This window comes from Histomonas meleagridis (genome assembly GCF_020186115.1).
Source record: "Histomonas meleagridis strain 2922-C6/04-10x chromosome Unknown contig_78, whole genome shotgun sequence".
Classification (NCBI taxonomy): Eukaryota; Parabasalia; order Tritrichomonadida; family Dientamoebidae; genus Histomonas; species Histomonas meleagridis.
In genome coordinates, this window is record NW_027150916.1 from 176619 (window position 1) to 189852 (window position 13234).

General features: G+C 28.8%; 5 protein-coding genes across 5 annotated transcripts; 3 read left to right on the top strand and 2 right to left on the bottom strand.

The window, feature by feature from the left end:
• Positions 1–469: 469 nt before the first annotated feature.
• GO595_008881 (Inositol polyphosphate kinase family protein) lies at positions 470–1300 on the bottom strand (the record flags this gene model as incomplete). Its single annotated transcript, XM_067922504.1, has 1 exon — positions 470–1300. The coding sequence occupies one exon, from the start codon at positions 1298–1300 to the stop codon at positions 470–472; it is 831 nt and encodes a 276-aa protein (XP_067770963.1).
• Positions 1301–1390: 90 nt separating this feature from the next.
• On the top strand, positions 1391–2791 carry GO595_008882 (cell division cycle protein 16-like; the record flags this gene model as incomplete). The annotated part of the gene is made up of 1 exon (XM_067922505.1): positions 1391–2791. One exon carries the CDS (start codon positions 1391–1393, stop codon positions 2789–2791), a length of 1401 nt encoding a protein of 466 aa, XP_067770964.1.
• A 3006-nt stretch (positions 2792–5797) lies between these two features.
• Positions 5798–7466, bottom strand: GO595_008883 (uncharacterized protein; the record flags this gene model as incomplete). The annotated part of the gene is made up of 2 exons (XM_067922506.1): positions 5798–5821; positions 5964–7466. The coding sequence occupies 2 exons, from the start codon at positions 7464–7466 to the stop codon at positions 5798–5800; spliced, it is 1527 nt and encodes a 508-aa protein (XP_067770965.1).
• Positions 7467–7941: 475 nt separating this feature from the next.
• GO595_008884 (PAP2 superfamily protein) lies at positions 7942–8343 on the top strand (the record flags this gene model as incomplete). The annotated part of the gene is made up of 1 exon (XM_067922507.1): positions 7942–8343. One exon carries the CDS (start codon positions 7942–7944, stop codon positions 8341–8343), a length of 402 nt encoding a protein of 133 aa, XP_067770966.1.
• A 3557-nt stretch (positions 8344–11900) lies between these two features.
• GO595_008885 (protein transporter SEC13) lies at positions 11901–12704 on the top strand (the record flags this gene model as incomplete). The annotated part of the gene is made up of 1 exon (XM_067922508.1): positions 11901–12704. One exon carries the CDS (start codon positions 11901–11903, stop codon positions 12702–12704), a length of 804 nt encoding a protein of 267 aa, XP_067770967.1.
• Positions 12705–13234: the final 530 nt, after the last annotated feature.

The following is a 13234-nucleotide window of genomic DNA, read 5'->3' on the forward strand; positions in this document are numbered from 1 at the left end:
TTTTCTACAGATAAAGGTTTACTTATGAATGATGCTAAAGCAAACAATATGTGTGAATATGCTATTGCAGGAGGAAATGAAGAAATCATTGAACATTTAAAGATGAACACAAAATTATTTAATTACTTAGAATATATTTTTTTAAATGTGGAAATTATGAAATACTTTTGTTATGTAGATAAGGAATAAAAGTTTAAGAATAAATGATTACAATGAAACAATAAGAGATGAAAATTTATATTTTGTTAATACTTTATAGAAATACATTCATACATTTGTCACAATCATGCTCAACAGCACTTATATTTCATTATAAAAAAACGTTGTTAAATAACTTCGAAAAAGCTGCTCAAAAGCCATTTTCTTTATACAGTCCGTCCTTAACAAGAAAGATCAAATGTAAAATCAAAGTAAGAAATGTTTCGAATAATTTCACTTCGCGTAAAGAACATTAATATTTACATTTTTATTAGAAGTATGTATGGTAGTCTGTTGCATTTGGATCAGGCACAAACGATTTAACAATTTCCAATAAGTTTCGAAGTCCCAATTCGACTCCATCGTCCAAATTCGCATCATTTATATCATATCCCTCAGTGCGTATATCGAAATGCGAATGCGCAAAGTCAATTAGCCCCAAACGCGGCTCTTTGCTTAAGTCGTCGCCGTCGTATGACATGAAGAGTGAACTTGCATATATTCTAAATCCCGGATTGGCTTCAATGAAGGAGGAGAACACACAATTTATCTTAATAAGCTGTTGAATAAAAGATAACAAATGAGGTGGTGGGATGAAATCTCGCATTTGTTGGATAAATTGTTCTTTGGAAATATAACAGTTTTGTGACTTGGAGGTGTCAAGAATGATCTTTTTGTTTCGTTGGATGAGAATGGAAACTAATCGAATGCCTAAAAAACGGGAAATGGAGATTTCATTCTTACGAATAAGTTTCACACGAAAACCATCGGATGCACCAATTTCCCATTGACGAGTACCAAGTTTAATGTCACAATGACATGGTGACTTGAAGCCAGCATCTAAATCTTCAATAATCATATATGGTAACCCAAGAGAAACGTATATGCCATAAAATTTGGGAAGGATAAGATCCAAAGGTGATTGATGATAAAATTGTAATTTTTCACCTTCATGATGTGAATTTTCTTTTGCCAAACAAACACTATCAGTCATATTGCAAGTACAATGATATATATGATGAGGGCGGTGATTCTCATCATGTATATCATCAATAAATTTGACTTCGAGTTGCTTTGTTTCTGTTTCTGCTTTTTGTTGCATTGAACCATCGACCGTTTATTTCAATTACAACATTTTAATGAATTTCACATCACATGTCAACGAATTTCAAAACGTCCTCCAACAAAACTAATGGAAAATATTCCGAAATTTGCTCTAAATTTCTTATCTAAACTCGAAGATGAAAACTTAAACACACAAGACCCTGTTGATTTCTGCCAAAAACTATTTATTCGAAAACAATATCATCGAATTATTTCATATGTTGATTCTCTTTCAGATCCAAGATCTTTACCAGCAAATTTCCAATTTTGGTTTTTGACATCTCTTTGCAAAGTCTATAAATATAAAGATTGTCAAATATATATTGATTCTTTATGTACTTCACTTCAAGAAGATCCTAAAATTATTTATATCAAAGGTGTTTGTTATCTTAGACAACAAAATTATCAAGCATCCATTTCATGTTTTACAGATTCATTTTTAAAAGATCCATTTTTCCTTCCACCACTTAAAAAATTACTTTCTCATTATCTTATCTCTGAATCCACTTTCAATGATCTTATTTCAAAGATAAAAGCGCCACAAAATCATATTAATTCCCTTAAAGAATATGCATCGCTTTCTTGGTTTTATAATCAAGAAGAAAAAACCGCCTTCGATAGGATTTCAGAACTTTACGCCAAACATCCCACATCACCTCGTGTTATCACTGCTTATGTATCATGTTGTCTTCGTAGTAACAAGCGATCCGATCTCTATGTCATAGCGCAACGTCTTTTTGACAAGAACCATGAAGCTTTATTATCGATATTTGCCATGAGTTGTCACATGATATTAATTGAGCGTTCTGAAGCAGCTCGTTCACTTCTCTTAAAATGTATTCGTCTTTCTCCATCGTTTGCGCCTGCGTGGGTTTGTTATGCAGCCACGCATTGGATGGATGGCGATCCTCGAACAGCACTTAATGTCATACTAATCGCAGCGCATGCGTTTCCAGAAATGGAATTATTGTACATGTGGGCCGGAAGGCTTTATTCTGAATGCGGCGAAAACGCAATGGCGATTGCGCATTTTAATCGCTGTAAGAAAACTGGTTATGTTCTACATGAAATCGGCTGCATATTGTTGAAACAAGGAAAGTACAAAGAGGCCGCGGAGATACTTGAACGAGCTCTGCAGTGCGATGACTGTTGTACTGAGTATGTAATAAATTGCGCAACTGCTCAAAGAAGAAATGGAAATTTGGAAAGAGCAATGGAGTTGTTGGTGGACATAGAGGACAAGGAGCCGGATAATGTTGACGCTGTTTTGAATTTGGGTTTCACGTTGCATTTGATGTTGTTATATGACGAGGCAATTGAGAAATATATTAAAGTGCTGAAGATAAGGCCGGATAACGCATTCGCAGCAACAATGATGGAGGACGCGATGCAAAAAGTTATACAAAATCCTGTGCTGAGTTATGTTAGTGTGGAACCTTTACAGAATTTTGATGATATGTTTGAAAATTGGAAACAAAACAATAAGTAATCTTTGTAAAACATAAGTAATGATATTATTTCCTTTTTATAAACAAAACTAATTAATGCAAATGGATCTATTTTCATTTTTTTTATGAAACATTACACATAATATGTTTTACAGAATTTCGATGATATGTTTGAAAATTGGAAAAAAAATAATAAATAATCTTTGTAAAACATAAGTAATGATATTATTTCCTTTTTATAAACAAAACTAATTAATGCAAATGGATCTATTTTCATTTTTTTTATGAAACATTGCACATAATATGTTTTACATAATTTCGATGATATGTTTGAAAATTGGAAACAAAATTATAAGTAATCTTTGTACAACACAAGTAAATATATTATTTCATTTAAATAAATAAAACTAATAATTGAATAAGAAAACGCAATTGAGTTCATATTGAACAAAACATATCATAAAAATGAAAAAAAAAAATAACATAACTTTTCATTTTTCGATAATTGTCTTAAAACAAAATCTCTTTAATGATATTTTCTGATTTTAAGTGAACTCATATTTCAGCAAAACGTTACATTTAATTTACTCATCACGAAAACCATTTAAAAAATAAATTGAAGTTCATTTTTAATATTTATTTAGATGAACTGAAGTATTTTTCAAAATCATTCAGTTTCTTAGTAAATATTTTCACTGTTGCGACGTTTTCCAAGTTCTTAAATTCACCGAATTTTTCCTCTATCATTTTCACCAAGTTGAGTGCGTTATTTTTCTTAACTTCTTTTGACTTTAACAAGAATATAATTAAATCGGTAATCATTGGCAACAATTTCTCTTTCTTCTTTAATGACTTATTCAACAGCCTTGAAATCAGCATCAAATTAATTTTATCACCGAATACCACAGCCTTTTTAATACTATCGAAGAAGTTTTCATCGTTATGAAACTTTTCGTCACCTTTTAATATAGTATTCAACCAAAACTTTGCCACTTTATCGTTCACTTTTTCGATTATTTTCTTATTAAATATTTTTGAAATTTCGATTATCATTTCATCGCCATATAACTCGAACATTACCAAATTATTTAATTGACTTGGCGGCGCATTTGCGAAATAATTTTTCTTGTTTAAGTTTAATATATATTCCAAGAATCCACGGTTAAATTGTTTAAAGTTTAAGTCCATAAACATGAATCCGATATCCAAGAAATAACTTAAAGTTGAAACAGGTAAATCGATTTTCATTATCGAGTTCGAAAGTCGATGATAAAATATACCGAAATATTCGTCGATTATGTTATCGTCTGTATTTGCTTCTTTTGTCTTTAATATACCAATAAACGCCTTGTTAATTAATGGCGAATCACCTTTCGAGTTCATTAATGCCGTTGATATTTGATCTGGATAAAGAGGTATATAAATGAATATGATCGTGAACAAATAATGTATAGGTTCAATAGTTGTACATGTACCAAACAAATGTTTAATCGCTTTAAAGATAACAGTAATATCTTCTTGACATTCCTTACATAACATTAACAGAATTTGATTCCGATCTGTTGGTAATTCTTTTGGACTTAAGATTTGTTTTACATATTTATAAGCTTCTGTAGTTTCATATGGATTCATTTGTAATAAAACACAAGTCGATATTAATGAAGCAGCATTTAATTCTTTGCTTTTGGTTACTATGTTATATAATGTCATTAATGGCTTTATTTGATTAGCTGATATTAATTTTGTTAATTCACTAAATATTAACTTTTGGGCATATCGAATTACGGCATCTTTCTTAGCTGTTAATTCTAATATATAATCAACTAAATATGATTCAATTCCATTGTTAATAATAATATCGAAGACTTGTTTTGTTAATGCTTTAGTTCGTGTCATTGATTTCCAAAAATCATCGAAACGTTTTGTAGTTAATAACAAATTTTTAGTTAATTTTAATCCGAATTCAGTCAATTCTTCTGGATTTGATATATATTTAGTTGCAGGTATTAATATATCTAATAACTTTAAATGCGTTTGAATTAATTGTTCTTGTCCATTATAGAACTCAATTGAATATTTTAACATACTATCTGCTAAACCAGGAATTTTCTTTAAGAACAAATTTGTTATTTTATCTGTTGATACATCTTCAATAGATATTTGAGGGAATTGTGATTCAATGAACATCTTTAACGCGTTATTAATTCGTGGTGATGTTTTATCACTAATGAAATAACAAAATAATGTAAAGAAATTCATATCTTTAATTGGATTCTCTAATAATATAATTGATATCATATCAGGTAATATTCGATATGCTGATTTCATGATATCAATGAATTGATCAGGATATAATTGGATTAACTTCGAAAAGAATATTGGAGTCATAGGTGAATCATAAGTTGAAGGTAAACGTAATACATTTAATATAGTATCTAATGATGTTTCGAATCGTAATTGTGCTAATATTGTCGATAAAAGTGTATCTGATATTTCTGGATGATCTATTTTAATATCATCTAAACACATCTTTTGACATGTTAATAATATCGATGGGAATGAAGTTATATCTTGACAATTTAATATTTGATTTGATATATTATCAATAGTTTTATATAACATATACATTTTATTTGATATTGTTGGATTTTCTTTAATAATTTTCTCTAATAATGTAATCTCATCATTAATATTATTCGGTTTAATGTTATTAATATTATTAACTGCATTAATTGTCATAGCTTCAAGTGCTTGAATTAATTCTAATGTACAATCTAATGATAATAACCTTTCCATTATTTGATCGAAATATTCAAAGTCTAAATATTGTAATGGCATGAAATGATTTAACTTTGTAAGTTTCGTACATAATAATAATGGTTGTACTGCATATTTACCGGCATCATATAATAAAATAGGATTAATCATACATGCAGTCATATCAAACAAATATACACAGCCCATTTTCTCACCTAATTCAACTGACTCCTTTAACATTCGTGCCGAGAATTTAATTCGTGTTGTCGATATAACACGTGATACATGATTTAATGCTTTACTACGTTCCATTTCTAATGTCATTAATTGTCGTGGCTTTATGATACGTTGTGAATCCTTCTTAATGAATTCTTTAAGTTCATAATCAATTTGTTTAATTAATGCTTGTTCATTTATCTCTAATTCTTTCCAATTTGGATTCTCTTTCTGAAATACTTTCCCTAATTCTTTTAAGATGTCATATGCTAATAGTCGTACTTTAGGATTATTCGGAATATAAAGACAATAATAACATAAACGATATATCTTAAAATATGGAATTTTGGGTTTCCCTTCAGTAGTTTCATTAAAATCGATTTTAGGATTTGCTAATACTTTAATACATGCTTGTAAAAATAATAATATGTTATAAAAAGTATGATCTGTAAATGCTGCACGTGCTCCTACAACAAGCATTTTAGCAAAGTTAGCAGTATGACTTGGTTCTTGTGGTACAAAGAATTGTAAATCAATGTCTTTATCAACAGCAAAGTTAATAAATACTTGTAATAAATCTTTGGGACATTTTTGTTCACGTAAAAATTGATTTATAATTTTGAATGTTTCATTATGATCAACATTATAAAAGATTTCAAGTATAGATGTAATGATCTCTTTATCTTTGGGATCAAGACGTGGTAAGTTTAATACTGCTGAACGTAATACTAATGATAAATAATTGAAATGTAATGATTCCTTAGAATTACCTGATTGAACTATATCTTGAAGAAATCTTTCACATATTAATAACGCTGGTGAAAATTCAATGCCATTATTTAAAAGACGAACTAATGTAGCAAATGATTTGGAATTAATGATCATCGTGTTATTACTTAATAATGAATAAAATGCAAAAGTGGCAATGGCACGCATATTAGGTGAGGTTTTTAAGCCTTTTTTATCAAGCTCAGAGATATAATTAAGAATTGGTTGGTCGGGGTACCCCTTTAACGATAGGGTTTGGTAAACGGCCGCTTCGGTTATCACTAATTCATGTTTGGGATCCATTTCATTATGTACTAATAATGCTAAGATAGTAACAACTATGATCGTGGCTGCATCTTCATCTGTAATAAGTGGCCACTTTATATATTTAATGAAATTTAAGAATGGTTCATCAACCGGAATTTGTTCACGCCATCTTTGATCAGTGTTTTGTTGTATCCAACCCGCTACAATGATTGCAATTTGAACTTCATTATTCATGGAAATAATTAAAGAATCTACAGCATATTTGAAAACAGATAAAACTACTTCGGTTGTGTTAGAACTGTCATTAGGAACTTCTAAGATTAATGTGTAATAAAGATTTAATACATTTTGTATATTTGATGTAAGATGAAGAATTGCTTTACTTCCAAAAAACTTTATCACGTGTGATAAAAATACAAATCGATGAGCTGGATGATCTGTTATATTATTGATAGCATTTGAATAAAGTTGACAAATATCAATAGCATCAGTTGGCGAAAATTTGTAATACATAAGCACGAGGAAATCAAGGTAATCATCAACTTTTTCTCCTGCTTGTGTTTCAAAGAAATCAATTTGAAGTTCTTCTTGTTTAACAAAATTTGTAAAAAGCTTAGCAATACGACTTAATATTTGGGGTTCAAACTCATTCGAAACTATCCTGCTTTGGTTCGAAGTATCAATATCTGAATTCACGGGATTTGACATATAACTTTATGCTGTTGTTAAAGGATATTTGACATTGTCTTCAATTTTGAATGGATAATGTGGTTTGATTCAAAATCAAAAAGTGGTATTTGGCGAACGTTAAAAATATTTCATGAAAATGAATTCAACCGCAGAACATGAAGATGATCGATGGTTCCAAAAATTACAATGGAAAAATCTCATTTGTGCAATAGTCCTTGTTGTTGCTTGGGGATGTCTTATGTTTTTTGAGCCATTAGAAACTTTTATACCTTTTTCAGATTCACTATCAAGTTTCCCATACATTTATAGTGGTTTCTTTGATGATTTAATATATAGTATTGGTTGCCTCCTGGTCGTTTGGGTATTCTTTTTTATTCTTTATAAACTTCAAAGTTGGAAAAAATATGATAAATATTTCAGAACTTTCTCTCTTGTTGCAATATTTTGGGGACATATTATCTCGTTTGGGTTTACTAATATTTTCGTTGTTTTGATGAATACATTCTTCGGTCGTCCAAAACCAGATTATTTTGCTCGTTGCGGTAAAGATGTTTCTCCATCAGAATGTACTATTTTATCTAAGACAGAACTTAGTGATGAATTAAAATCATTTCCATCTGTTTATTCAGCAACATCGGTTTCATCATTTCTTTTCTTAACTTTATTCATGCAGAAAATGATTAAGAGAAGACCAATTTACATCAACTGTTTATGTATTGTTCCACTTTCCTTAGGAATTCTCACCGGTTGCTTAAACATTCGACAATATAAATTCCATACAGATGATGTTGTTGGTGGTTTCGTAATTGGATCATTATGCACACTCTTCATTTTCAAAGGATCTGTTAAGCACATTTTCCCTCGTATTAAGGAAGAGAAAAGCGATGTAATGTGATTGTTTGTGAGTTAATAAAAACTATTATTTGTTTTTATATTAATGGAATTGTTTTAAGTAAAAGTTTGAACAAAGTGAAATAATTCATGACGTGACTAGATTTGAAAGCACAATCACCAATGGTCAATTTGTTATGTATTGTCTTCTTTCTCGGAATCCACTTGTCTCATTTTGTAAATTTCTCCTAAATCAAAATGAATCCAGAAAACATAAATTTATTACCCTTTATTCTCAAGATATTAATTAAGATTCGTAGTGACACCATTATAATTATAGTTCAACAACAAATCCTTTTAATCCTCTTTGATATCAGAACAGCATCTTATCCTTAAGCAAAAAGTGTCGCGAAATTTGTGAATTCAATGCTTTACTTCTTTGACACACAAACATTATTCGAGAACAACATAAGAATAAAGCTAATTAAGAAATTGTTCAACGTTTCCAATTTCTTTAAAGGGCCTACTTTGCTCAGATGATCATTTTTCTTTTAATTCTTCTTAAATCACATAGAGCATGCATAGCATAACACTTATAATTGTGCAAATTGGATGATAGCAATGCTACATCTTTTATTTCGTAATGATTACATTGAAGCTATTGGTACTTGTTTAGAACAATTAAGAAATGGAATGCGATTTGCTTATAAAACAATAAATGCAACAACTGAAGGTGTGACACCCGAACAATGTGGTTATTTGTCAAAAGAAGGAATAGTTACTAATTATGTTGATTTACTTCTTTGTGATGATTGGTATATTTAAAAATATGATAAAAGAGATAATTTTGATTGTAAAGAAATTAGGTTTTTTGCAAAAAATGTTTTCTTAGAATGGAGCCGAATGCAAAAATCTGAAAATTCAGATTGGTTAAGCTAGGAGCTGATTAACGTACGAAGAGACGTTAAGTCACTTCAACTTGCATGTGTCATTTTTTTGGAAAGTGACATTTTTTTACGAACAGGATAAGTCATTTTAATAAATTTATGTGAGTTATCAACAAAAAGTCAAATAATCAAGACGAATGGGAAACAATAAAATCAATAAAAGATATTATTTTTAATTTAGATAAAGAAAATATTTTTCTAGCAGCAAATTCTATATTCAACGAATTTTATGAAGAACATCCATTATCATTTGACATTATTGTAAGTGAAATAATATATTCATTATTCACCATACGATTAACTGATTCTGATATGTACCTAAACTTTTTAAAAGAAGTTGATAAAATAGAAGAAAATAAAAAAAGCGATTTAAGAATATTTAAAATATTTGCAAATTTTCTTATTTGCAAATCTAGACATGAAGCATATTATCTTCTTATAAAAATGATCGATAATAATTGTATTGATATAGATATTGTTAGCAAAATAGATTCATTCTATTTCATTCATTATAAAAATTTTTTCGATGAAGTCAATAATATTGATGAACTTAAAAATAACAAATGGGAACTTCACAAAAAACTGATTGAAGAAGGAGTTAATCCAAATGAAATTGCGAAAATAATTCGAAATGATGATATAGAAAAACTTCAAGAAATATCATCACAAACAAATTTTGATTTTAATCAAAAAATTAAAGAATCACTTTATGAAAGATGTTCATTCATTAACAATTGGAATGTTACGTTAATTGATTATGCAGCATTTTTTTCATCAGTTAAATGTTTTAAATATTTACTTCTGAATGGTGCGAAAGTAGAAAATACAGGGAAATATGCAGTTGCAGGTGGAAATGAAGAAATCATTTATGTGAACAAAATCTTTCATCATTTAAATATGCATGTGAAACAGCAATTAAGTTTCATCGCAATGAAATTTTTAAATATATTTATGAAAATAAAATTTATAAAATAGAAAATTTAGGTGCAAAATGTCTTCTACATCATAATTATGAATTATTTACATATTTACTTGGAGAAGGAATGAAAATTAGCAATTTAATTATTAATGAAGCAGCTAAAATTGGAAATATATTTCTTGTTGAATATTATCTTAAAGAAAATCAACTTCCTAAAGATATATTAGTTTTCTCATCTAAGTCAGGAAATATTGAACTTGTTAAATATATTTTAGATCAAGAAGGAATTGATATTAATGCTAAAAATATTCATTTGTTTTATTTAAAATTTATTTTAATAATTTAAAATTTAATCGATTTTTTTGGAAATTGCTTAAAATATTTAGAACAGCACTTATGCTCGCATCTGAATATGGTCATACAGAAACTGTTAAATTGCTTCTTGAACAAGAAGGAATTGATATTAATGCTAAAGATATTTGTTTGTTTTATATGAAATTTGTTTTAATAATTTGATATTTCAAAATAATATTTGGAAATTATTTAAAATATTTTATACAGCACTTATTTTGGCATCTTGGATGGGTCATACAGAAACTGTTAAATTGCTTCTTGCACAAAAGGGTATTGACATTAATGCTCAAGATATTTGTTTGTTTTATTTGATATTTATTTTGATAATTTGGAAGCTCATTATAACATTTGGAAACTATTTATAATATTTGAAACAGCACTTGATTATGCAGAAGAGGATATTCATATGGAAATAGTTCAATTACTTTTAGAGCAAAAAGGAATGCATGGTATCGATATTGGTGATTAAGATAAAATGAAATAAATTGGATATCTCTAAGACAACAATCAAAATAAAGCAATCGAGAGATATTGGAAATATAATAATAAAAATTTCATTTTTAGCAATAATCTTATTTAATTTATTATTTATAAAATGAACATATATGTGAATTGGAATAAATCTCTATTTTGAAAAATAATATTAACAAAGTACTGAAAAGTTTTAAGTCAGGTATGAAATGTCAAAAATCTCTTCTATGTTTCACTAAATGAATAATACTTAATTCAAATTGTATTAAATGAAATGTTTTCGAATGTATATTCTTAGATTTCGGTGAAATAAGTTCCATCGAAACTTGTTAACTTATTATATCCATAGAATAAATACTTACCAAAATGTTTAAATTTTACTTTTTGTAAGTTGAAACAATTATTAAATGTTTCTTTACCTAATGGTTGTGTTGAATTTGGTAATTTAATCGATTTTAATGAAATGCATTCATAAAATACTAAATAACCAATAATTATTTCAAGTGTAATTTCTTCTAATTTATCACATCTTACAAATGCATATTCATTAATTACTGTCTTTAAATCAGGAAGTATAATGTTAATAAATGCATAACACTTCAGAAACCTATATTTCAAAATTGTCTTCATTACTTAATGAAATAGTCTTTAATAATGAACAACTATAAAATGAGTGTTCTTCAAAATCTTTAACGGAATCAGGCAATATTATACTACTTAAAGTAGTACAATAATCATATTTTTCAATTGCTTTAATCAAGTTCCTTAATGTAAAACTCTTCAAATGAGTACTCATGTTTACTGTAATTAAACTAGGAATTATAACATTTGCTAATATAAATGATCATTTAGAATTCAAAAAAATCGGTTTAATTGCTAAAACGATTTTTTGGCCAAACCGAAAAGTGTCAAGACAACCCCCTTTTCCTGATGGAAACCACACATAATTCAGTTATAACATCAATTGATTCCGATGAATATGGTCATCACTTTGCTGTGTCTACAAATTCATGTTCAATATCAATATTTAATTCACAAAATCTTCAAAAAATCTCAGATATTTTAAATCTTGATTCCACTCCATATTCAATTGACTATTCACAAGATGCATATGGCCCAATTCTTGCATGCGGTTTTGCAGATGGCACCGTTCGTCTTTATCAAGCAAATCGTGAAATTCAAAGATTTGAACCTCAAAGAGGCGCTATTCTTTCTGTTGCATTCCATCCTTCGAAATGTATTGTTGCAGCTGCTTCTCTTTGTGGAACATTTGCAGTTTATACAAGAGTTGATAATAAATGGAAATCAATTGTCGTACCTGCATCACCTCTTGGTTTAAGTGCTATCACTTGGGGATCTGATTTGGATACTCTTCATACGTTAATCCTTGGAGGAGTTGATGGAGTTATTCGAGTTTTCAAATCAGCAGGTTCAGATTGGGAATTTACATGTTCTGCTCAGGTACACAATGGATGGGTTCGCCAATTGTCCACTCCAAAGATATCACAAATTGGTATCCAAAAGGTTGCAACATGTGGCGATGATAATGTTGCTTCCATTCTCAAGATAAATGGAAACAATATAGAGACAACATTTTTAAGCCTCGATTCCCCAGCTGAAGGCATTGCTTTTGCAATGGTAGATAAAGTTATTGTTATGAGTCACAAAAATGGTTCAACTACAACATGGTCCGAAAAGGACGGTTGCAACTGGGAACTATCTAAAAACAACTAATATGATTTTTAAACACTCTATTTATCTACATATTCATTAGTTTTCTTTAAAAATGATGATAAGGGCACCCCATGTATCGTTCGCGGTTATCCATGATTAAATTTTTCTTTCATTAAAAATGGAAAATTAAATAAACTTTTTTTTAAATGTGTAAAATTGATAATGCAAACGAACGGCGATGCATTGTTTAACTTTGATGCATCTTGAGTTTCAATCCGGATTTATCAACGAAATAAAGTGACATTAACGTGCTTTCCATTTTTGGAAGCGATCGTTTTCAATTCAAATCTTGATATTGAATTTAAAAAAATTCGACAAAAAATATAAATATTTCGTTTTGTATCATGTAACATGGAAAGATTTATAATAATTTTATTATACATTATATATATTTTATTATAACAAATTCTTATAAAAATTCATTAGAAAGTTTTGATTGTGATATTCATGAATCTAATCTGATTGATTTTGAATTTCTGCATTTACTTGAGCAGCATCTATATGCAGCACCATCAGGGTAACTTGGTGGA